Source organism: Mytilus edulis, chromosome 9 (genome assembly GCF_963676685.1).
Source record: "Mytilus edulis chromosome 9, xbMytEdul2.2, whole genome shotgun sequence".
NCBI lineage: Eukaryota > Metazoa > Mollusca > Bivalvia > Mytilida > Mytilidae > Mytilus > Mytilus edulis.
Window position 1 is genome coordinate 48588617 of NC_092352.1, and position 26606 is coordinate 48615222.

At 33.2% G+C, this 26606-nt stretch overlaps 1 protein-coding gene across 1 annotated transcript in view; it reads right to left on the minus strand.

The window, feature by feature from the left end:
* Nucleotides 1-2215: 2215 nt before the first annotated feature.
* LOC139489741 (dynein beta chain, ciliary-like) overlaps nucleotides 2216-26606 on the minus strand; it is a 72277-nt gene continuing 47886 nt past the window's right edge. The window contains exons 33-50 of the mRNA XM_071276501.1: nucleotides 25982-26221; nucleotides 24825-24986; nucleotides 23745-24368; nucleotides 23201-23362; nucleotides 22411-22644; nucleotides 21757-22017; nucleotides 16390-16536; nucleotides 14396-15638; nucleotides 13838-14055; nucleotides 13098-13268; nucleotides 12305-12427; nucleotides 11911-12104; nucleotides 11268-11544; nucleotides 10383-10610; nucleotides 9455-9766; nucleotides 4935-5177; nucleotides 3679-3867; nucleotides 2216-3083 (exon numbers count right to left, since the gene is read on the minus strand). Coding sequence (XP_071132602.1) covers nucleotides 2466-3083; nucleotides 3679-3867; nucleotides 4935-5177; nucleotides 9455-9766; nucleotides 10383-10610; nucleotides 11268-11544; nucleotides 11911-12104; nucleotides 12305-12427; nucleotides 13098-13268; nucleotides 13838-14055; nucleotides 14396-15638; nucleotides 16390-16536; nucleotides 21757-22017; nucleotides 22411-22644; nucleotides 23201-23362; nucleotides 23745-24368; nucleotides 24825-24986; nucleotides 25982-26221 — 5646 coding nt within the window. The 3' untranslated portion in view covers nucleotides 2216-2465. The remainder of the gene's footprint in view (nucleotides 3084-3678; nucleotides 3868-4934; nucleotides 5178-9454; nucleotides 9767-10382; nucleotides 10611-11267; nucleotides 11545-11910; nucleotides 12105-12304; nucleotides 12428-13097; nucleotides 13269-13837; nucleotides 14056-14395; nucleotides 15639-16389; nucleotides 16537-21756; nucleotides 22018-22410; nucleotides 22645-23200; nucleotides 23363-23744; nucleotides 24369-24824; nucleotides 24987-25981; nucleotides 26222-26606) is intronic.

Consider the following 26606-nt stretch of genomic DNA (forward strand, 5'->3'; position numbering starts at 1 on the left):
CACACCCAGAGGCGTCCTTCAGCTGGCCCCTAAACAAATATGTATACTTGTTCAGTGATAATGGACGTCATACTGAACTCCGAATTATACACAAGAAACTAAAATGAATATGAATATCAGGCACAATCCCTCCTGTTAGTATCATACCATCATGAAATATATAAGAACATAACCCTTGTCATGCCAACAACTGGTTTTATAATAAATGTGTTTAATTCCAATGCAAAGACACTATAAGTGCATTAATATTAAAGCAAATTATACAATCTTTAATGACCTGACAACAGTATTGTAACTATATATCCCTTCTTGATAAGTCTGTTTAAAGGTTTTGTTAACTTTTGAGGTGAATACTGACATTTTTGTGCTTTGTAAAGAATATTACCATAATAGATTGGATGTGAAATATCTGAACGTATAAGCATGTTGGGTTATATTTACAAATTATTTCCTTAAACAGATGATAAAATTTAGTAAATGTTTTGACTATTTTGTGATATCTAATACCCTGGTGTAATAATTTTTCAGTAATACATAAATTTCTATCACTAAAATCTAATACATTGTTACATACACGAGCAAATCATACAAGTTGAGATATATAAACACCATAAGATAGATGGTGACAAGGGAACGTCACTATCTAAAAATGGTTAATTAATGATAGGAAATGAAAAATCATCTCTTTTAGCATAAATTTTTGTATTAAGCTTCCCGTTAACGATATGGATATCAAGATCGAGGAAAGGGCAGTGGTCATTGTTAGTATTAGCTTTATTTAAAGTAATTTAAACAGGATAAATTTCTTTAGTTTACATACTGAAGTCGTCGTTATTGAGAGCCAATATATCATCCAAATATCTAAAAGTATTGTTAAATTTTTGTATCAAATGTTGTTTCCATGGGTCTTTGCTGATTTTAGTCATAAATTGTAATTCATAACAATACAAAAACAATTCCACAATAAGTGGTGCACAGTTAGTCTCCATTGGAATTGACGATATACAGAATCTCCAAAGCGAACAAAAATTTTATCAAGTAAAAATTCAAGCATAGATATAGAATCAAAGCGTGTCCAATTGACATAGTTCTTTTGTTTGTTGCTACTTAAAAATTTGTAAGGGTTCTGCGGAACCCAGTGTCTCGCCTACTTTTGCTGTAAATTGCAGGATCAACAAAAATGAGCGAAAAAATCAATAAAAATATTCTGCTTGATACCATGTTTGGATTGAAGGAAGCTTCTGTCTAAGTTTGGTAAAAAATCCTGGATAGTTTATGAATCTAATAAATGTTTTAAAAACTTTAACTGCAGACTGGATGTAATGTTAACTGGAAGAAAAACTAAGTCCATTTATAAGTAAAATACAGATACACAGGTACCAAGTATTAACAAAATTTCCTTTCTAGTTACTAGCTTTTGATCATAAACAAGCTTCTGTCCAAGCTTGGTAGAAATCCAGTATAGATATTCAAATTTTAAAAACTTTAACCACAGAGTGAATGTAATGTTTCCCCGCAGAAAAACTAAGTCCATTTATAAATAAAATACAGAAAAAATAGAATTTTATTTTTACAAAATTTACTTCTGGATACTATCTTATCATCATAAACAAGCTTCTGTCCAAGTTTGGTAGAAATCCAGTATAGTTTAAGAAAGTTATTAAATTTCAAAAATTTTAACCACAGAGTGAATATTTGTGGACGACGGAATGTAGGATCACTTAGTCTCGCTTTTTCGACTAAAGTCGAAGGCTTGACAAAAATCAAAACTTTGAAAAGGATTCAAAATCACCAATATATGCATGCAATTTATCAAGTACTTCTGAGTTTTTGACACTTCAAAAGTAATTAATTCCACTATTTTCAAAGGCCTGATTTGAACAATTTATTATCAGGTTTTTGATTGTACCAAGTGTACTAGTAAGACGAATAGACAATTTAGTAGTGGAACAATGGCTTGAAGATGAAATAAATAAAATTTGTAAGGTGTTTTGTGTAGCTTCTGTACATACATGTAGTTGAGACTTTCATTGTATTTGGTTCTACTTGTAAAGAAATAGCTAAAAGTTTTTTACAGATGTCGTTTTGTATTGTTGCTGTTGTCTATTGGACTATTGTACTTAAGGACAAAATCAAATCAGATTTCTTTTTCTATAATTTGATGATATCACCCCTGATCTGTGTCCATCTTAAATTTCAAGATATCAAGTGTATCTTCAAACATTAATTCTTTTATTCAAACAATTATTCCATTTATAAAACATTTAAAATTAAACCAAACTGCATCTAAAATATTTCAAGATGCTTAATGAATAACAAGATGAAAAAATAAAATTCATATAAATACAATAAAAACTACTGTTAATAAAAATCCACTTCAAACTAAAATAATAATATGCAAAACAGGCAATCTAAGACCAGACCCTCAGAGTATTTAATATTTGAATACTGTTAAAGAGTCAATTTCAAACTTGAAGTAGTAAAGCAACTCCACCAAGAATCCATTTACTAGACTTTTCTTTGGACTTCAGGTTGAAGGTCCAGACATATGTTGGACCTCTGGTCTTAGTTTTGTAGACTGGGCATTCATATATATTTCTTGTCTCCATCCTGTCTACTGGAATTGCTCTAATGAAAATAACTGGCACAGGGGGAGCTAACTCTTTCAAACGGGCTTCATTAATCATCCCAGTTTGTATGTCCCATCGTGCACCTTCCATAAAAAGTCCATGGACATATGCCCCTTCTCTTGGTGGTCCAGCCATATCTTCACGGCTCTTTTTGGTGACATCACACTGCAGAGTCATACGGTCTAATGGCCATTCGTTCTTCCTTGCCATCTGCTGCATGATGGCGGTTAAGAATGACTGCGGATTGAAAAGTCCACCAAGCCAAACTGCAGCAGGAAGAATAAAGTCAGAGGACCAGGTCTCCAGCTCTTTGATTCTCTGTAATAGATCTGCATACCATGCAGCAAGACCATATAATGATGGATAAGCCTTACCATGCCAACTAAATGGCACTTGGTCCAAAAACAGGGAATTGCTAAGATCTTCCATATCAGCAGAAATGGTCAGTTCACCCTGAAAATCAATTTAAGATTAGAAATATTTTCTTCAAGCTTCAGAATAATTATAAAATTATTAAAAGCTGTACTGTTGTCTTTAGTTACTTTCATCCACTTGTTTGATTTCTTGTGAATGGTCATGTGATTGGCAATCATACCACCCTATAAGTCCTGATTTTCCATCTACATATAAAAAAAAACTTTGCTTATGCCTGGAGAGATGTCTTGGTATAAAATTTGGACTATGATGGAAAATGATCCACATAGGAATGACAATCTAAAAGTCTTTTTGAAGTACACTTGAACTTAATTATGTTCTGTAAATATTGAAAACATCTGTAATGTATCACCAGTATGCTTAGCTTATGTAAAACTCAGATTTTACTGTCATATACCAAGTTGAACTAGTAACATATAGCAGAGCAAGGTAAATTCTAGTACACTGAATTGTTCATGACTTATGATCAATCTTAGTCGTAAGTTTTTTTGTGAAACCAACACAAATTTTTGTGTTTGTTCCAATTACAGGTATCAGCACCTTTTATGCATTGCAAAAATGTTGCGTAATTTCTAACACCATCTTCTCCAATTTGTTTAATGCACATATATACCTTCAATCCTAAATTTAGTTCTTTTAATGATCTTCTGATCTCTGCTGATAGATTGTTCATACGTTCACACTCCTGGAAGGCTACAACAACATATGGTGTTCTTTCTTCCACTGGTACTCTACCCATCAAATCTAACATGTTAAATTCGTCAGGTAATTTCTCGATTATGTCATCCAGAGTTCCTTTGATCTAAATCATAAAAATATTTTATTATCAACTGTAACTTTTAATTTGATATACATATAACACACGCTTACCACATCTTTAAAAAAACAGAATTTTTCAAAGATGTTTCCTTTGAAAAATTGATGTATATAGTTCACAGAAAGCCTTATATAAATATGTGTGTTTTGGATTCCTAATTACCCCTCATTTTGAGTTCTAGCCCTAGCAATATAATGAGGATTTCTTTACCATACATAAACCTTTTACCAAAATATTAGTTGTTGTAACTGCAAAATTATTCTATCCATATTATACATGATACAATTGATCAAAACCAATTGTCACTTTGTCCATTGAAAGATTTAATACAAATGGCAAACTTCAAGTTAAACAATAAGCATAGTACTGGTACTGGATTCAATGAAGACAAAAATGTTTTTCATCTTGGGTTATACAAATCAAAAACTAAACTTTGGCATTGTAAACACTTAACACACTGATTTGTTTTAAGCCTTATCACAATGCCTTATTAAGTTCGTAAAATTTCATAAAATTTTCAGAGTACAAATTATGCCAGAACAAAATAGCACATTAGATTAAGTGAATGTTTTATGGATATTTATTATTTAAATTCCAGTTGTAATATAATTGATGTTCAGAACATTTGACTAACTGATTGCTGAAGGCTTTGTATAATAATAATATTGTGGATTCATTATTATTCATTGGATACCAATTTTCGTGAATTTCGTGGGTAGAAGGGAACCACGAATTCAAATGTTCAAGGAATATCATATTTTCAATAGGCTTCGTATACAGAGACTGGCAAAACCACGAAATGAAATATCCACGAATATGCAAGTTTTCAGCAGTTCATGAAAATTGATACCCATGAAAATAAATGAATCCACAGTATTAGTTACAAAGTGTGCTATTGAGCGATACAATTTATATGGGGTCAGTAAATTCCATGTGGGGTGAGAGCAATTGCTTTTAACCAATCATATTCCTAGAAATGTATAGGAGGTAAGATAAAAAATGTTCCTCAATGTTATTATTGTTTAGATTCTACATTTTTTTGTACTACAAACCTTATCTTCCCTGCTTGTACCAGTAGCCCCTGCAGTCCCAACATCTCTTGGTTGCATCTCAAATACAGTTTTAAACAGATTCTCTGATGTTGTTGTCAGAAATTCTATCTCTGCATTAGGATGGAGACCGTACAGATAGGGGCTCTCTGTGGGGAGGCATTCATCAACATAGTTATGATATCCTTTGTAGTCGGAGTTGGGTGGTAAGGGGAAGCCTGGGGCTAAATAGAGCTCTCCATCCAGCTAATAATTATAAAAAAATATAATTCATATAAACAAAGAAAAAAATGTTGGCTCTACCTAGTTTAGGAAATGGTGACCGAATAGGTTCATAGTATTTGTATCAGTCACTTCTATTCTAATTTATAGTTTCTGTCATTACGTAAAGTTAAAGTAATCCTAATGAATATTCTGAACACCAACACAAATGTGAAGGGTTCCATTGATTTAACTCAACCACAGCATTTTACTTAAATATGACATAAATAACTAGAGGCTCTAAAGAGCCTGTGTCGCTCACCTTGGTCTATGTGCATATTAAACAAAGGACACAAATGGATTCATGACAAAATTGTATTTTGGTGATGGTGATGTGTTTGAAGTTCTTACTTTACTGAACATTATTGCTGTTTACAGTTTATCGCTATCTATAATAGTATTCAAGATAACCAAAAACGGCAAAATTTCTTTAAAAATTACCAATTGGAGGGCAGCAACCCAACAACCAGTTGTCCAATTCATCTGAAAAATTCAGGGCAGATAGATATTGACTTGATTAACAATTTAACTTCTTGTCAGATTTGCTCTAGATGCTTTGGTTTCATAGTTATAAGCCAAAAACTGCATTTTACCCCTCTGTTCTATTTTTAGCCGTGGCGGCCATCTTGGTTGAATGGCCAGGTCATCGGACACATTTTTCAAACTAGATACCCCAAAGATGATTGTGGCCTAGTAGTTTCAGTGGAGATTTTGTAAAAGAATACTTAGATTTATGAAAAATGGTTAAAGATTGACTATAAAGGGCAATAACTCCTAAAGGGGTCAACTGACCATTTTGGTCATGTTGACTTATTTGTAGATCTTACTTTGCTGAACATTATTGCTGTTTACAATTTATCTCTATCTATAATAATATTCAAGATAATAACCAAAAACAGCAAAATTTCCTCAAAATTACCAATTCAGGGGCAGCAACCCAACAACCGATTGAACGATTCATCTGAAAATTTCAGGGCAGATAGATCTTGACCTGATAAACATTTTTATCCCATGTCAGATTTCCTCAAAATGCTTTGGTTTTTGAGTTATAAGCCAAAAACTGCATTTTACCCCTATGTTCTATTTTTAGCGGTGGCGGCCATCTTGGTTGGTTGACCAGGTCACGCCACACATTTTTTAAACTAAATACCCCAAAGATGATTGTGGCCAAGTTTGGATTAATTTGGATCAGTAGTTTCAGAGGAGAAGATTTTTGTAAAAGATTACTTTAATTTACGAAAAATGGTTAAAAATTGACTATAAAGGGCAATAACTCCTAAACGGGTCAACTGACCATTTTGATCATGTTGACTTATTTGTAGATCTTACTTTGCTGAACATTATTGCTGTTTACAGTTTATCTCTATCTATAATAATATTCAAGATAATAACCAAAAACAGCAAAATTTCCTCAAAATACCAATTCAGGGGCAGCAACCCAACAACCGATTGACTGATTCATCTGAAAATTTCAGGGCAGATAGATCTCGACCTGATAAACATTTTTATCCCCATGTCAGATTTCCTCAAAATGCTTTGGTTTTTGAGTTATAAGCCAAAAACTGCATTTTACCCCTTTGTTCTATTTTTAGCTGTGGCGGCCATCTTGGTTGGTTGACCAGGTCACGCCACACATTTTTTAAACTAGATACCCCAAAGATGATTGTGGCCAAGTTTGGATTAATTTGGCCCAGTAGTTTCAGAGGAGAAGATTTTTGTAAAAGATTACTTTAATTAACGAAAAATGGTTAAAAATTGACTATAAAGGGCAATAACTCCTAAATGGGTCAATTGACCATTTTGGTCATGTTGACTTATTTGTAGATCTTACTTTGCTGAACATTATTGCTGTTTACAGTTTATCTCTATCTATAATAATATTCAAGATAATAACCAAAAACAGCAAAATTTCCTCAAAATTACCAATTCAGGGGCAGCAACCCAACAACCGATTGACCGATTCATCTGAAAATTTCAGGGCAGATAGATCTTGACCTGATAAACATTTTTACCCCATGTCAGATTTGCTCTAAATGCTTTGGTTTTTGAGTTATAAGCCAAAAACTGCATTTTACCCCTATGTTCTATTTTTAGCGGTGGCGGCCATCTTGGTTGGTTGACCGGGTCACGCCACACATTTTTTTAAACTAGATACCCCAATGATGATTGTGGCCAAGTTTGGTTTGATTTGGCCCAGTAGTTTCAGAGGAGAAGATTTTTGTAAAAGTTAACGACGACGGACGACGACGGACGACGGACGACGGACGCCAAGTGATGAGAAAAGCTCACTTGGCCCCTCGGGCCAGGTGAGCTAAAAATGGAAATAAAGTAATTACATATTTGGAAGAAATTAAAAAGATACGCATTTGAAATTTTACAAATCAAAACAATGCCAATAATTGTTTGTTTTTCTTGTAGAAGTTTTATTTTTCTCTAAGATATGAATTTAAATACAACTATCACTAATTGTAACAAAAAGATTTTGTGATAACATGTACCAGACAATTTTGTGACATAAAAGTTAAGTCATTTGTACCACACAAATAAATATACATTGTGACTATCATCATTTGTGACCACATCCCCACCCTCCTTTTTACTTTAAATATTTAGAGTTTTACATCTTTAAGCGAAATCAGTTTTTTGTTGAAGACTTGTTTTATTCTCAATGATTACATAATAAACCACCCAATTTTTTCATAACAACTACTTTAAACCAACTTATTTTAGCAAGAAAAACTAGAGGCTCTAAAGAGCCTGTGTCGCTCACCTTGGTCTATGTGAATATTAAACAAAGGAAGCAGATGGATTCATGACAAAATTGTGTTTTGGTGATGGTGATGTGTTTGTAAATCTTACTTTACTGAACATTCTTGCTGCTTACAATTATCTCTATCTATAATGAACTTGGCCCAGTAGTTTCAGAGGAGAAGATTTTTGTAAAAGATTACTAGATTTACGAAAAATGGTTAAAAATTGACTATAAAGGGCAATAACTCCTAAAGGGGTCAACTGACCATTTCAGTCATGTTAACTTATTTGTAAATCTTACTTTGCTGAACATTATTGCTGTTTACAGTTTATCTCTATCTATACTAATATTCAAGATAATAACCAAAAACAGCAAAATTTCCTTAAAATTACCGATTCAGGGGCAGCAACCCAACAACAGGTTGTTCGATTCATCTGAAAATTTCAGGGCAGATAGATCTTGACCTGATAAACAATTTTACCCCATGTCAGATTTGCTTTAAATGCTTTGGTTTTTGAGTTATAAGCCAAAAACTGCATTTTACCCCTATGTTCTATTTTTAGCTGTGGCGGCCATCTTGGTTGGTTGGCAGGGTCACGCCACACATTTTTTAAACTATCTATCCCAATGATGATTGTGGCCAAGTTTGGTTTAATTTGGACCAGTAGTTTCAGAGAAGAAGATTTTTGTAAAAGATTACTAAGATTTACGAAAAATGGTTAAAAATTGACTATAAAGGGCAATAACTCCTAAAGGGGTCAACTGACCATTTCGGTCATGTTGACTTATTTGTAAATCTTACTTTGCTGAACATTATTGCTGTTTACAGTTTATCTCTATCTATAATAATATTCAAGATAATAACCAAAAACAGCAAAAATTCCCTAAAATTACCAATTCAGGGGCAGCAACCCAACAATGGGTTGTCGGATTCATCTGAAAATTTGAGGGCAGATAGATCTAGACCTGATAAACAATTTTACCCCATGTCAGATTTGCTCTAAATGCTTTGGTTTTTGAGTTATAAGCCAAAAACTGCATTTTACCCCTATGTTCTATTTTTAGCCATGGCGGCCATCTTGGTTGGTTGGCGGGGTCACGCCACACATTTTTTAAACTAGATACCCCAATGATGATTGTGGCCAAGTTTGGTTTAATTTGGTCCAGTAGTTTCAGAGGAGAAGATTTTTGTAAAAGTTAACGACGACGGACGACGACGACGACGACGACGACGGACGACGGACGACGGACGACGGACGCCAAGTGATGGGAAAAGCTCACTTGGCCCTTCGGGCCAGGTGAGCTAAAAAGAATAGGAAAATAAATTGTAGCATATATGTAAAACTGAGATCGTTCCTTATTAAGGTAAATCTGAAAATTGCAATATCAAACTACCTGGAAAAGGGATAGAACAGGCTTTATGTAAAATAAAGTAACAGCAGGAATAAGATGGTTTAAATTAAATTTTACTTCAAAAGATGCTCTAAAATAAGTTGCATTTTAACATTACCATATCTGGATGCATATAAACTTCCAAGTAAGTCTTGACCAATCTCCTATCCCAGTCATCTGTGATATGACCTCCATACATGATCTCTCCAAACAGGTACCTCAGGTCCTCCCAAGGAACTTTGGTATTAGCCTCAAGATAGTTGTACAAAACCATAGCACTTATAGTTAAATCTCCTGTGTTGAAGGGATAACTCCTGTTCCAGCCCTGAGGACCAAACTTACGTCTCTCAGAAACTACAGCGTGGAAGTAACATAAAGAGAACAGAATGCTCTTGAATTCATTCTCTTTTGCACACATTTCCATGGTCTCCTGATAAAAACAAAAGCAAACACAAAGGGTTACAATAGCATAGATATTCCAGTTATTTACTTGTTTAATAATTGGTGTCAGGGTTTGGCAATACTTCTGGTCATTTACAATCATATCAACTATTCCAACATTTCTATTAGGTTTTATGTTTCAAATATTTCTGCTTCAATTATCACTGAAGAGGCATTAATTTTGAAATGCCCTTTAGTTGCAGTATAATTGGTATTGTTTATTGTGACTCTTTGACACATTTTCCAACATTTTGTTTAATTGAGCAACTTAGCAAAGTTCATGTACTGACATATCTTTTACACATTGTCTACTTATATCACGTACAGGTACTTACAAAAAGGATGTAACTATAACTTTGCTTTGCTGTCCATTTAATAAATCACAATGTTCAATATTTATTTACAATGTTCAAACTTTAACTAAGTTCATTCTTCTTTTCTTAAAAAAAAATGAAAAGTTGCCAACTGTATCATGTGTATATTACTCCCAAACATAAAATTTATTTCATAAATGAATGATCTCATTTGCATTTTGCATGAAAACTTATCATTTTCAAACAACTTTTCAACATTATTCATTAAATAAGATTTTGATTTAAATATACCTGATCAAAGTTATCCAGAGCCTGGTGAAGATTGGCCACCATTCCAGTGGGAGGTTCATTGGTGATTTTGATGGATATCTCCAGTATACCCTGTGGTATAATATGTGATAGTACTGTAGGTGCAGGCTCAGCACTGATATATACTCTATAGCTAGCATGGCATTCATCTGTGTAACTCTCTAACTTCTTCTCTAATGTTGGTAACCATCTCTCAACCAAATGAATATTCTATGAATAATTGTATTTGTTATCTTATTAATGTGTTTGCTAAAAATTGTGAATGAAAATCACAACTAAAACTTTGAATTTTTCTAAGTGCTTTTACTAATGCAACAATGTTTCTGAACATAGCATTACATGTATGTATATGTACTGCTATGTAATGGCATGTCAAGGCACAGTTCATTCATATATTGTATTCTTCTAAAAGAAAGTGTTTTTACCCTTTTGGTCTTTTTCTGAATTTTGTATTTTAATTTCTGTGCTGTTGAAAAAAGATTTTAATTATATACTCTTATTTTTTGAACAATTTGATTAAATTTTAAACATTTACTGAAAGAAGCTTAAGAAATGACAGACATATCTTAATGGCTGGATTTAAAGCATCTTTATCTTTGCTTTTTTTGTAATCTTTTTTTTTTTTTAAATAGGCTTTTATGGCAGATCTTTAATTATTTCTGATAATTGTATTCACCTCTTTTACAGACTTTTGACAAGTGAGAGTTTGACATACATGTATTGTAAAGAAACCTGTCGATGCCAAAGATTTTAAGTTGCCTTTTAAATGTTTAAATTATTTTGGTTATTATATAGGTCATTGTTGCTTTGAAGTCTACCACTAAGCACATCCATTTATTCATATCAATTGTCAGTTTTAGTACCAACCTGTAATATGACCCAATGACCTTCCTTTACAGCAAGGTCAAGGGCACTCTCAGCAACAACTTCCTGACCTTGACCTAAGGATATATTGTGGAAGTTTTTATTGTCAGCACTGAATCCAATCTTTTTACCATGGACCTCTACATCTTTTATAGGGTTGACCCCAGGAGAGAGGATGAAGAACATAGGTGTGGTTGGTCCAGACTCCTCGTACGATTTGGCAAACTCTACACTCCTCCCCTCAACATACTTGGTTCCTAGTTTCTCCTGGACAAAATCTCTGAATAAAAGAGCATAGGAAATTAAAATGGAAATAACAAAATGTTCCGACTTTTTCTGATTCTTTTTAATTTCATGCAAAGTTTACCCAATTACGTTATAAGACATTTATTAATTCCTATTCCTTGCTGTATCATAAAATTTCAAATATCTTAAAACATATGGTGACTGCCTGGAAGATCGAATAATCACTAACACTGTTTAACTCAACATTTTGACCAAATATTACATCATTTCTTGTTATAGAGGTGCAGTAGTAAGCACCTAGTGTTACAACCAATCTATTGTCATATAGACAACTAGGGGATTGCTTTAAACCCTCCACTCTTAAACAAATAAAATGCTAAGTACAACAAAGATAACTTACTTGACAGCATAGGTCATCCTGTCAGGTCTGAGGGCTCTCATCATACACAGTTTCTGTAATGAATTCTTGTTCTTCCATTCCTGTGGAAATTTCTCTTTCTCTGGAGCTTCACTCTCCACAAACTTCTTCCACCTCTTAGCAGAACCTTCTATGTCTCTATCTAAATTTCTGAATTCTTCCATATTCACAAGAGCCTAAACAATAAAAACATAGCTGAACTTTTATTTTGAAAATACATGCTATGTTTAATTTTTACACAGTAATTTAACCATAACATACTGATTGCAGTCTAATTTTATGCATGGAACCTGTTTTCCTTTATTTCATATATGTCTCAATAAGTCATGTTTCTATTATATATCTATTATTTGTGAAATTTAACATCAAGACTGACCTTGATTCCTCCCCAGCTGTGATTATTCATGAAGTCCACAGGACTGATTATATTTGGTAGTGATGGGAACCTCAACAGGAAATCTAACTCGATGGGATCAATTTCTTTAGACATCAACAATATCTGCAAAATAAAAATGTTATCATGAACAAATAATATTGTACTCAGTGTATAAGTACATGTTTCGCTGAAAAAGAATATAACATTTTGACTTGTTTTGTATCAACAATTAATTAAATTTCAAACAATTTTAGACCCATAAACAAATAATTCTTGACATTCTTGTCACTGCAAGTTCAAAGCTTAGTTTCAGTTCTTAACTATAAAGGGTGAAACACATGGTAACACATGCATTTACATTGACAAACAGGAATTCTAAGCATCAAGATAGGAATCTTAATATCAGGGCAAAAAAAATGTTATTACATGTAAATAGTTTTATCTGAAAAGAGGAATTTTCATCAAACACAGCTCCTCACACTAATCATAACTATTCTTGTGCCATTGCTTATTTAATTACTAAATATAAATCAACAAGAATTTGTTTATAGTACACTGGTGCCCACTTGCATTATCTTTTTCTATGTTCAGTGGACCGTGAAATTGTGGTAAAAATTAGCATTAAAGTTAGAAAGGGCATATCATAAGGAACATGTGTAGTAAGTTTCAAACTGATTGGACTTCAACTTCATCAAAAACTACCTTGACCAAAATCTTTAACCTGAAGCGGGACCGATGGACCTACAGATGGACGGACGGGAAAACCTAAGTGGACCATAAAAACCAAACTTACCTGGAATGTCATTTGAGCTGTAAAGGTGATCTTGTCCCTTTCAAACAGTCCTCTAGCTGTATATATAAATACACAGAAGGTGATACAGTCAATCAGATTCAGCACTCTGGTCTTAATGTCATCGGACTTGTCAGACCTGTCAATAGCATTCTCAAACACCACTTTGAAGGCCTAAAATTTAAAAAAAACATAATTTACAGTAACATTATAATTGGCGTAATCTACCAATGGATACTTAAATAAATTAACATTTAACTTGCTCTTAATCTTAATTTATACTAAATTTTAAATTTTGAAAAAGAAGTCTCTGAGTGGGACTACCAAGCCTTTTAGTCAAATTCAACCAAAAAAATTTCAGTGTGACCCTGGTTCATAATATAAAATAAAACTGAGTATAAATATGTATTTTTAAATAGGATCAAATAAGATGGAACAAATACATGACCAAGACATAATTTCGATACATTTCCAAGATCTGAGCTTAAGTTCCCATATTTGACCCTAAGGTCAAAATTATTTATCCAGGTATTTTCTCTAACTTTTAAAGCATAACTGAGATCCAAGCAAGTTAAAACATACATAACTTTCACATCATTAAATACATTGATCAGAATATCACATGACCTTGGATTTAAATCATGACACACATCAAGTATGTGATACACAGATGTGGCCTCAACATGATTTCAACATTACATCGAATATATCTTGGACCTCAGACACTTCCTTGGCTATCATACCTTTAGTGAGAACTGATACATTGGGTTTATGGTATTGAGATCATTAAGGATGAAGTACATGAGGGATGCTCTTGTAGCTGCTGGCCTGTATAATTCTCTGGCTGTGTTGATGTCAATCTCTGTTTTCTTAGATTGCTCAGCCTGAACTTCTATCTCAGCGGCTGTTCTCTTTGTTTTCTCAAGGTTTTCAACTAATTCATAATCTCCAAGAAAATTACCTAAAAAAAAGATCTCAATAGACATATTTTGTATCAAATTTATTAAAAATAACTTAGACTAAAAAGCTTCTTCTCTGGATTATTCTTGTATTACTTTACACATGGTATCATGTTTTTATTCCTTCCATAATTCTTGCCTTTTATCTATGCATTCTGCTTGCATAACACCAAAATACAATGATATAAACATCTACAGGTCAGCATAGAGTTGGGCCTTCAACAATAAGCAAAACCCATTCTTAATAATAAGCTATAAGAGACTATATTTGCTATAAATAAAATGCAATACAATTCAAAAGAGAATTTAGACAGTCTGATTTACGCATATTTTGTTACATACCTTCAGCAGCTGATAATCTAGCTAGCAGATTATCTTCAAGTTCTTTAAGAGAGATCTTGAACTGATTCTGTTGTCTGGTTAGATCTGATTTTAATTTCTCCAAATCTGGCCTCTCTTTGATAACCACGTCTGCTAACAATTGATCTTCCAAGCCATCTCTAGTCACAGTAAAATTAATAAGAGTTGTCTGTGCCTGCATCTCAGGTTGGTAGTGTGGATTAGCTAACTTGGTTTGTAGAATCAAACGGAAATCAATGCTGTATTCAACCTCTTTATCTCCAATCATGATGGCACGACCTTTCTTTATCGTATTACGTCCAAGAAGTGGATCAAGTACTGGGTCCACAGATTCTCCAATATTTTCCAGCAAGACAACATCACCAGATGATATGGCCCTTTCTAATGCATCCAAATAACCTTTCTGTCCAAGAAGTATGACCTTCAAATCTGATCCGTATTTGGTTTTAATCCATTTAACCCCTTGAAGCTGTGGATCAATCATAAGGGGCCATCTTTCACAGTTGGTCAAAATCGTGGCATTTTCTGTGGACATCCTGTCACTTGGTAGACCTTCATTATTCCAAGATGCAATCTGGGCATCGTCAGTCAATAAACTCAATGGATCAAGCCCCTCTAGAACTGGAATAGGATGGGCCAGTCCTTTCAAGAATGGGGTCCAGTATTTCTCTATCAGATCCTGCCGGTATTGTTTGGTGAAAGCTCCCAAGTAAGATACGAATGCAGAAGTCATCAACACATCACCAACCAATGTTTTCTCTTGCTCTTTAAAGTTTTCAATAGACTCCGCCCATCTGACATTTTCCGATGACAAACCACTAACCAAACGATTGGCTAGTTCGATTGTTTTTGTTGTACTATCAGCTTCCTGTTGACATCGTAGCTTCTCAGCTGTTGCCTCTTCAAATTCTCCCATCAGGGTTCCAAGTTCACTTTCAAGGTCATTTATTTTTGATGTGATAGCCTTCAGTTTGTGTTTTGCAGCAGACAACTCTGCATTGGCACCCTCTAGCGCCATACGTTTTGGTTCAACAGCACAGTATACTTTATAGTACCTCATGATATTTATAACCCATGAACACAGCCCTGATGCAGCAAATGATTTCCCTTTAACTAAGTCAGGGTCAAATTCTGGGTCAACCAAGTATGGCTCTACTGCCCTTTGACAGTTCTCGTGGACGTGGTCTTTGTCATAATTGATTAAATTTTCCAAGAAGAGATCAATCTGATAAAAATAAAACAATCAGCATGAATTTGAATATATTTTTCTTCTTTTCTACATAATATAAATTACATTAAGCAGAAATGAGTTTTGTTCATGTTCATCAGTTTTAAATATATTATCAATATGCATGTTTGTTTAATTATAGATATATGAATAAAAGTAAAAACCATATTCAGGATTACAAAAAGCCTTTTCAATGCAATAAACTTGTCTTTTGTATAGCACCTACATGATAAGCACAATTTTGAACAAAAAACATCTCTAAAAACATTGAATATCATTATCAACGCATCATCATTATCAAAGTTAATTGTTGAAGCATGTTGATTTTCTATTGGTCAAAACGCTATAACCTACTTTATTATTAAATGTTTTCGATAGTAAATTAATCTTTCAAGGAATTTTAGGAACAATATTGACCCTTTGTGAAACCAACTCAATAGTAACATTTAGGTTGGACTCATTATCACAAATATATAATTGAGGTTGCTATTTCTATCACAATGCCGTCAACAGTTTTGGACTGTTGACATACAAGCCAGAAGAGCTACAAAAACCAGGTTTAACACACCATTTTTAACATAAAGAAATGTCAGAACCAAGTTAGGATATGTCAGTTGTTTTCCATTCATTAGGCATGTTATATGTGTTTGAATTTTTGATTTTGCCATTTTAAAAAGGACTCTCTGTATTGAATTTCCCTTGGAGTTCAGTATTTTGGTTATTCTACTTTTTTCTATCTATCACTTACTTTATTCATCATGGTTGCTTTGGCCATTTTCCAGCTTTTGTCTTTTGGTACTCTACCACCAGGAGCCAGCAGACACATTACAGCTGCCACTACATTCACAACAGCAGGAGGTGGAGAAGAGAAGGATTTCAGCTCTGTTAAATTGTTCTATAAATAGATGCAAAATGTATACAGTCTGAAATACATAACTTATGTGTATGACTTTTAGGAACATGACAAAATGTTGGGCTCACTGAGATTTTCTCTGACTTTGTAGTGAGTACAAATAAGATTTTTATTTTTCATTGATGTACATTTTTTTTTAATCCTGCAATTACAGTGACTTGACTATTAGTGTTGCTCTCCACCTATTGCTGAACATTATTGCTGTTTACAGTTTATCTCTATCTATAATAATATTCAAGATAACCAAAAACAGCAAAATTTCCTTAATTCAGGGGCAGCAACCCAACAACGGGTTGTCCGATTCATCTGAAAATTTCAGGACAGATAGATCTTGACCTGATAATCAATTTTACTCCCATGTCAGATTTGCTCTAAATGCTTTGGATTTGAGTTATAAGCCAAAAACTGCATTTTACTCCTGTGTTCTATTTTTAGCCATGGCGCCCATCTTGGTTTGATGGCCAGGTCATCGGACACATTTTTTAAACTAGATACCCCAAGGATGATTGTGGCCAAGTTTGGTTAAATTTGGCCCAGTAGTTTCAGAGGAGAGGATTTTTGTAAAAGTTTACTGACAACGGACGCCGGATGACGGACACCAAGTGATGAGAAAAGCTCACTTGACCTTTCAGGTCAGGTGAGCTAATAAAAATATATTTTATAGTCATTTTCATGCTAAAGGTGAAATGTAATTTTGCAAATTCAGGTGCCAAAAACTTGCTATAAAAATGTCCAAACTAACTTTTCATATAGTTTTTCTTTCAAAAAGTCTTCTATATTCACAAGAATCATACATTATGTGAATTAAAACATTTCATATTCAGTAAACTATGTGTGAAATTACAATATGTTTGTAGGAAGTTTCCATGGGAGATAATCATTTTTACTTTCAAAAAGTCTTTATTCAAAAGAATAATGTTTTAGGTTATCTCCCCATGGAAACTTATCAATAAAGTATTGTTATTTCACAGATATTTTAATAAATATATGATGTTTTAATTCATATGATGTCCGATTCTTATGAATATAGTAGACCTTTCAAAAGAAAAATTATTTGAAAGCATAGTTTGGACATTTTTATAGCAATTCAAAATTACATTTCACCTTTTACATGGTAATAAAATTGAGAATGGAAATGGGGAATGTGTCAAAGAGACAACAACATGACCATAGAAATCAAAGTGCTGGATAGCACCTCTGGAAAGTTTGCAACTATATATGTGTATTATTTCAAATAGGTCATGTAGGTTATAGACGTGTATTATTTCAAATATGTATTTAATCACAGTTTTGATTTTTCAAACTAAACTATTGTCTTGCCAGCAATTTCCAAAATTCAGTTTTTAGGCCCCATTTATGAGCATTATGTTTTCTGGTCTGTGCGTCCGTTCGTCTGTCCGTCCATTCATCTGTCTGTCCCATTCAGGTTAAAGTTTCTTGGTCGAGGTAGTTTTTGATGAAGTTGAAGTCCAATCAATTCAAAACTTAGTACACACTAGAACACACCCGTGATATCTTGGGTCTGTGACTGAATTAAAGTATATAACTATGCGTAAGCCTTATTTTAGTATTAGGATTGTCATCTGATAAAGTCATGCAGTATATAAGATGCACAGTTTTCTCTGCTTTCAAAATCTTTCTGTTTGAATCCGTCAACCTGGATCTTATCAATTATTGGTAATATTAATTACTGCTGACAAATTGGACCTCGTTATTTTAGTATTACAGATGTTCCCTATGATTTAATCTTTCTAAATTAAATGTCAAATTACAGTTTTTACTCCATTTTCACGGTCCACTAAACATAGAAAATGATAGTGCAGATGGGGCATGCGTGTACTATGGACACATTCTTGTTTATACTTCTAAATCTTAAGACCGTTTTAATTTCACCTGATAAATGTATAACCGAAGAAAGCTACAAGTCAAACTTATATATAAGGGTATATATACTTGATAGGGTATACTGAAAATTTTACCCCTTTACACCTAGAATGGTAAAAGTGACGCCAACAAAATTCAAGCTTGACTTGTGTTTTGTGGTTATAAGCATTACGTATAAGTTTCATAAAATTTGGTTCAGGCAAACTAAAGAAAGAAAACAGAAATTAAGTTTGGGATGTATGGATGTACGTACAAGTAAGGGACGTACATACTTATAGAAAAAAACAAGGATACAACTCATTATGGTGGGGGCATAACAATAGTAGTATGACCTCAGGAATAAAAAGTTTATATACACTAGATTCATACAATGTTGATCTGAGGTGCTTATAACCCTACAACAGGTTTTAGTTTCTGCTGTGTAATCACCATTGAGGCAATGTTATTTGATTTTTTTGTTTTGAATCATTTATTTGATATACTAGTAATCATTGCATCAGTCTTAGGACGACACATTGTTAATTATACATGTAGGTCAATCTTAAAGAATTTTACTGCCCCAGGAATAAAGTGTGAGGATAAAAAGTTCTGGATCCGCTACTGCATTGTTAAGCACTAAGAAAGTCAGTTTGCTAGTACAATGTACATGGCCCATGACAAATGTTATTAAATCATTTTTTACAGCACTTGTCTTTAGCTTGATCTCGGTCTTGATACACATGAACTATAATATTCTAAGAAGTAGATGATGACTCGGTTGCTTTTAAATTGTACTGATGCTATGATACTTATTGTCATTAAAACGTTTTTTCTGATGTCTGTTGTCAGTTTGATGCACTTGAGCATACTGAACAAGTGAAGGTCCTCATATCCACATTGAAATGTGAAACAGTTAGTATTCAAATAACAGAAGTTTTCAAATGATGTTTGCTGGGAACAGCAGATCTAACATAATAATATATATGTTCCTGATGTTTGGCATCAAAACTTTCAGATCGATGTCAGTTTTGACAAAAACAATGCACTTTTCTATTAAAGCCGGTATTTACCTTATTTACATGTTCTTGGCGTGAGACATAATGATAAGCCATATAATTATCGATTATTTTATATTCTATCACCTGTGTATTGTTAAATAAATCAAACCATTATCACTTGTCAATTATCCGACAACTTGGTCAAATATCAACTTGTTCTCGCATACCGGACTCTTTCGATATTCTCGGGCTTTTACTTATTCAATAATAAAAAGTTGTAAATATCGTACATAGTAAAAAATAGTGCGGGAAAATGTTCATTCATGTAATATTCATGAATGAAACGCTGCCTCGCGTAGATTTCTTTTGATTTTCTTCAGCCAATGGCCGATCCGCAAAGTAGTTTTGTGATACTTATTTGCAAACTGAAGTTAAATTCATCTGAATTGTCGGTAAACATTTATTCCTTTTTTATTCAAGCTGTAATCTTTTCAAAAGAGTAGCAACTCAAAATATCCAAGAACCAGAATTCGAACACTAGTACTACATTATCTTGGAGCAGAACATTGCGATAGTCTGTCTCACTGGAAGTTGAGGCCGACACCTATGGAAAGTAGCTATAGCAAGCTATAGCAAACTTTCCAAAAAACAAGAATGTGTCCCAAGTACACGAATGCCCCACTCGCACTATTATTTTCTTTGTTCAGTGGACCATGACATTGGGGTCAAAACTTTAATTTGGAATTAAAATTAGAAAGATCATATCATAGGGAACATGTGTACTAAGTTTCAAGTTGATTAGACTTCAACTTCTTCAAAAACTACCTTGACCCAAAACTTTAACCTGAAGCGAATGGACGCACGACAATGTAGCGAGAAATTCCCGCACCGGGAGGCCCCTCAGTTGGCCTAAACAAATATATACTAGTTCAGTGATAATGAACGCCATACTAATTTCCAAATTGTACACAAGAAACTAAAATTAAAATAATGCAAGACTAACAAAGGCCAGAGGCTCCTGACTTGGGACAGGCGCAAAAATGCGGCGGGGTTAATCATGTTTATGAGATCTCAACCCTCACCCTATACCTCTAGCCAATGTAGAAAAGTAAACGCATAAATGACTATAATATATCTATACAAACTATTAGACTGATTATGTCACAACAACATTAAAGTGGAGTTAAAGTCTCATAGGATAGTAGGTATATTTTATTTTAACACCTTGCACTTTCACATTTTGACTGAACAGTTTGTTCAAAATTTTGACCAGTTGAACAGTTTGATTTTATAAAACAAATTACAATTTGGTCAGAATTTTGAATGAGTTGGATAGCAACACTAGCAGTCAAGTCACTGTAACATGATTAAGCTTTCAAGACGGCTTTTTGATGTAGTAATCAACATTGCTTACATGCAGACCACAAAGAAGACCTGAAATTGGTATATAAACATATATATAACAACAACTTGGTCTACATGGCATAAATATTTATAACCAGAAAGATTGCTGTATTTAGAAAAGAACATACTTAATTCTAAAAAAATATATGTAATTAATGTTACACAGTAGTGATTATGTCTACAGTCAAACCTTTATTAAGCAATCAATTTTGGGGAAGTATCAAAGTTCTAAATTAATTTGATTCTGACATCACAAGTGCAGGGGACAAGGGCAAATTGTTTTAGTGTTTTCAATTGGTGGAGGTGAATAGTGAAAATTTGCAAATTCAGGTGCCAAAAACTTGTAGGAAAATAAGACATATGTTAGTATTAATGGGAAAAAAATTGTTGTTAAAACTGTTTTCAATGAAAACTTTAAAAGGGGAAAAACAGGGGATTCAAGAGTTTAACTTCAATGCACAATTTTGGTTGCAAGGGGATTTAATACGACAATCAATGTTTATTTTTTCTTTAAATTGCTTCAGTAGTTAAAACATTAAAATGAACATTATTAAAAGTTAAAATGATGATTTTATGTGAAAATTAGGTGTCACACCAAAGCCATACAACCAAAATAAACATAAAAACACAAAGACAAAATAACGGGGAAAATTCAATAAAATCTAAATATTCACAAGTTCAGCACCGATAATCAATACTTTAAGACCATCTTGTATTATTTGTGAACACTAAATACTTATATATTTCTCGTAGGTAATCAGTTTTGCTCAGTTTTGATCCCCCATTTTAGACTTAAATACCCATCAAAAAATTTGTTTGCTTCACTTCTTTAAGACAGTTTTGAAAAAAGACACATGTGTTTAAACAAGATTTTAATAAAACTCTTATGGATTCCTTATCAACAGTATTCAAAGTTTTAATTAAACCCTTAAAATACCTTGTTAAGAGTATTCAATGCCTGCTCAGCAGCTTTTAAAGCAGGTTCTGCTTTAGACAGATCTCTTTGACAATCCTGTTGTTTCTTCGTGACATCTTCGTTGATTTTCTGAACCTTCTTCTCCTCTTCATCAGCTATAGCTTTCTCTGTTGATACCCTTTCTGTGTCTGAGCCTACTACTGCTAATAATTTGTTGGTTTCATCCGTTTTCTGTCCAAGTTCAACCTCCTGAGCAGCTAGTTTAGCCTTGAGATCATCAACCTGGTGACAAGAGAATGTACAGTAAGTATTCATGTTAAATATATACATTCATATATAAAAATATTTTATCACATTTAGCTGAATATAAAAATATATAATCCCATTACATTCTGTACATGCCTGTCCCAATTAAGGAACCTGTAAATCAGTGGTTGTCCGTCCTCGGCAGTTTTTCATAATTGTTTTTTGTATTATTTTGTACATAAATTATGCTGTTAGTTGTCTCATTTAAATTGTTTTACATTTGTCATTTCAAGGCTTTTTATGTATGGGTTTAGTCATTGCTGCAGGCCATACCGTGACCTATTTATGAAAACCAGTGTGAAATCAGGTGCTCATCCTGTAGATTAACCAATTATTTCTTTTTTCAGATAACCCTTGTACTATTTATACCTGTGTAGCAGTACTTCTTAACTTCTCAATACCATTTTCAAGACGAATGATTTTCTTCTGTAGCTCATCGTTCTTCTTGGTCAGTAAATTCTGATAGAGTTTGATCTGTTCCAGGAAACTCTTGGGAGTAGTGTAATTGTAACGTCTCTCGTTCTGTAGATACTGCTGACTCGTCTCGTTCACAGACTGGTGAACATATCCCATGAACTTTGACACAGATTCCCTCATGTCATCCTGAAGATTTTAAATTAAATTGTTTACCAAATGAAACATTTGTCAATACCATTTTTAGAAAGAAACTTACAGGATAGTGGCATATTTTCAACTTTAATATATTGTTTAATAAACCGTATAGTGGGTGATTTTCTCGGTTGAATAAAAATTTCCCGGTTATCATTGAATAAGGTACACAAAATATTTTGGCGGATTCAAAACTTTTATATTACCATTACATATGCACTTTTAATTGGAGGAATTTATATTGGCGATTTTTTTCTATCCGGTTAAATAAGCAAAAATTTACACCCTGCTATATGGTATTAAGTCAATAAATCATATTTTAAAGTCCAGGAATAAAATATATTGCTTACAACTAAAAATACATGAGGCACACCACTTAAAATCAAACTATTCACATTTCAGTATTCTTCTTAAAACTTGAATTTAAAAGGACTTAATAGCAAAAGTCCATTGGGAAAAATGGGTCAAAAGTACTAATGATGCAAGGAGATGAATGATTGTTGTTTGCTAAATGTTCAATGGGACCACATTTTCTAAAAAGAATACTTACAGAAAGCAATTCCATGTCTTCCAAGAATCTAGCTGATACAGAATTCAGTGCCTCTAATGGCCATTCATGGAAAACATCAATACTAGTACAGTTAGTAATGGCTGGGAACTTACGACTTCTGACACGTAATGTGGAACCAACAGGTGAGAAACATAGAACTACCTGAAAAATAAATGTGACAGCATATAATTCTTGTGAAACTTTGCTTAAATTATAATCTAGGTTTCATAATATGTTACATCTGAATTTCCCTAACAGCAATCAAACATATCAAGTACAATATACATTTTTATTAAATCTAAAGAAGTTTCAGTGAAAAGTTCTAAAAAAATTACAAATCCAATAATAGGTTTAAGTATTTAGTTGAATTGTCTACAAAACCTTAGATCCGTTTCCTTCTAAAGTCATAACAATATTTTTTATAATCATGATGTCAATTTTTCAAATTGTTATGCAATATTTGTAGGAACTTGTGTGGTTTTAAATAATGGATGACGAATTTTCATACAAATGTAAGTTTGTCTATTTATTATTATTATTATACCTTCAGTGTTCTTCTGACTTTATCAATAAAATATTTCCAACAGTTATCTCTAGAGTCTTCCAACCCAGTAGCTCTTACTTCATTACGAATGCTAGCTATTACATTATCAAATTCATCATCTGGAAACAAGTCAGGAATTTCCCCAGATGCTAAAAGGTCATTAATTAGAACAAGGAACTTCTCATCAGCCACTTGGGCATCAGTCATTAAAAACATCATATTGGCATTCTTTAGGCCCGTCTTGATATATAACATTCCAAGGTCTGTTTTCAAATCAGTTATTCCATAGCCCTTCTTTAGCTGAATTTGAAACACGTCCAATCCACTTATCGAAGCAGCCAATCGTGACAAGCTTTGTTTCCCACTTCCCCCAACTCCTATCAGCAATGCATTTCCACGAGGAGCTTCCAGGATTCTGTTTATCCTAGCGACATGAGCCATTGCATCTTCAAATAAAACTAGATTCATAACAGCATTAAAGTCATTGTAACTGTCTAAAGCTTCTGTGAGAATTTTATTCAGGCTCTCCCAACTGCCTACAGAATTATATTTTGTATCACCAATCTGATGGGCAAAATGACAGTAAATCAGTGGTTTGACCACTAAATCTTTTTCTTCTATGTCCTGAAAATAAATAAAAGCAGTCATTAGAACATGAAGATTAACACCCATAATGAAATGACAGAAAAACACAAGAAACAAGAAAACTATTTTTGTCTCCATAGAATCAACAAACATCTCTGTGTAAATTATTAACAACTTTTTGTCATTAAATTTTAAAGAAATATATGCTATGCTTTACTTCTTTGATAGAATACTGTGCATTCATTATTATTTGTTGGATACTAATTTTGTTTAATACAGGTAAACCACAAAATAAAATGTTTATCGAATGACAAATTTTCCATAGGCTTGTATGCAGGCCTCGACAAACACATGAAATTAAATATCCACGAACATACAAGTATTCATTTATCCATGAAAATAAGTACCCAAAAAATAAATGAATCCACAGTATAGTGGTAAAATGTTTTGTAAAGAGTGTCTCTAAACACAATGACCCAGGCTACAACAACATACCTCAAACTGTCTTTTGAGTAGTTCAGACAGTAGTTTATCATAAGCTTCCATATCTTTGACATCCACTAACTTGTCTCTATAAACACGTTCTGCCTCATGTAACCAAAGTCTCACAAGTTCTGTTTGAGTCTTAGCACACTCTGACTGGGCAAATAACACTCCCTGCAAATATATAATATTACATAATATATTATTTCTGTTAATGTGTCTATTGTGACTACAGTTTTGATTGTCTAAGAATACAAATGGGTAATGCATGCTTGTGGCTAATTTTAATGGTGCATAATTATGATACAAGTGTTTGGTAAACAAGAAGTTGTTGAGTGATGAATCTGAAAACGCATGACATGGTATAGCTGACTTATATAAACCTTTAAACAATCTTTCAGAAATCCTCGTAGTGTTTTTCCTGAGAAAAATTTGAAGAAAGTTATCAACTTGGCTATATCATGTGTAAAATCATACAAGTGTTTGGTAAACAGGAAATTGTTGAGTAATGAATCTCAAAATACACTCACACGGTATATCTGACTAATATAAATCCTGAAACCATATTTAAACTAAGATGTGTCAAAGCGACACAAATGGCCCCATCTCAAAAAGTTGAAAAATCTGCAATTTCAATAACACATGTGGACACAAACTCGATAGTAGTCTCACATATCAAAAATCAGCTCAAAATATGGAGGCGTATAGAAAAAAAGTCTGTATAACTGTGATTTTTAACAATTTTCAAAGTTGTAAACCCTTAATTTTGGCAAAAATTAATGGAGCGGAACAAAACTTAAACTTGATCTGTAACTCATCATGAGTAACTCGCATACCAAAAATCAGCCCAATATCTGAAGGCGTTTAGAAAAAAACTCTGTATAATGGTTTGTTGCAGAATGACGGAATGACGGAATTACAGAATTTCAGACAAGGGTAAAACTATATGGCACTGACAACTTTGTTGCAGGGCCATAAAAATCTTTATAATAGTTCCTGAAAAAGATGTGATGAAAAATATTCATGAGACGAAGGACAGACTGAAGGACTGATAGACAGACAGAGGTAAAACAAAAAGCTAGGATATAATGATACATTTGTTAATTTTTTTTACTTACACCTCATTTTATATCATATGTACGAATTTTTACCCACAATCCCATTCTTACCTGGAAGATATTGGAAAGATCTCTGAGATTGAATATATAATGAAACTTGATGGCTGTTGGCAGAAACGTACTGGTAACCCTGGCATGCAGAGCTAGAGCTGCTGCTATCAAAGGGGAGACAAATCTCTGCACTGTACTTGAAAAGTGATTTTGTTGTAGATGTTGTGACAGTATACTGGTATAGATTGTTGTCAGAGCTTCTGTATTTGGGAAGTTCATCGTAAACACACAGAAATGTCTCTAAAAAACAAAATCACATAATGCTTGAAACTTAAATTATTTATCAAATACATTTACATATGAAATTTATGTATTTTGAACATTTATTTCTGAAATAAATACTCAAAGCATGAAAAATCATATTATCAAAAATTTATAAATTAGCAATAACATATAAATGTCAAAATGGAAATGAATGACCTATGCTTCAGAAGTTTACACACACATATGCTTCAGAAGTTTACACACACATATGCATAATGATCCTGAATATGATTTTGATTTTTCTTATATCACAACAAGATCTGCAAAATTTATTATACTACGATTTATATTGAATCCATGGTATTTTTGGTACTAAGTAGTTGGAAATAATCTCCTGAATAATTTAGTATAATCTCACTGC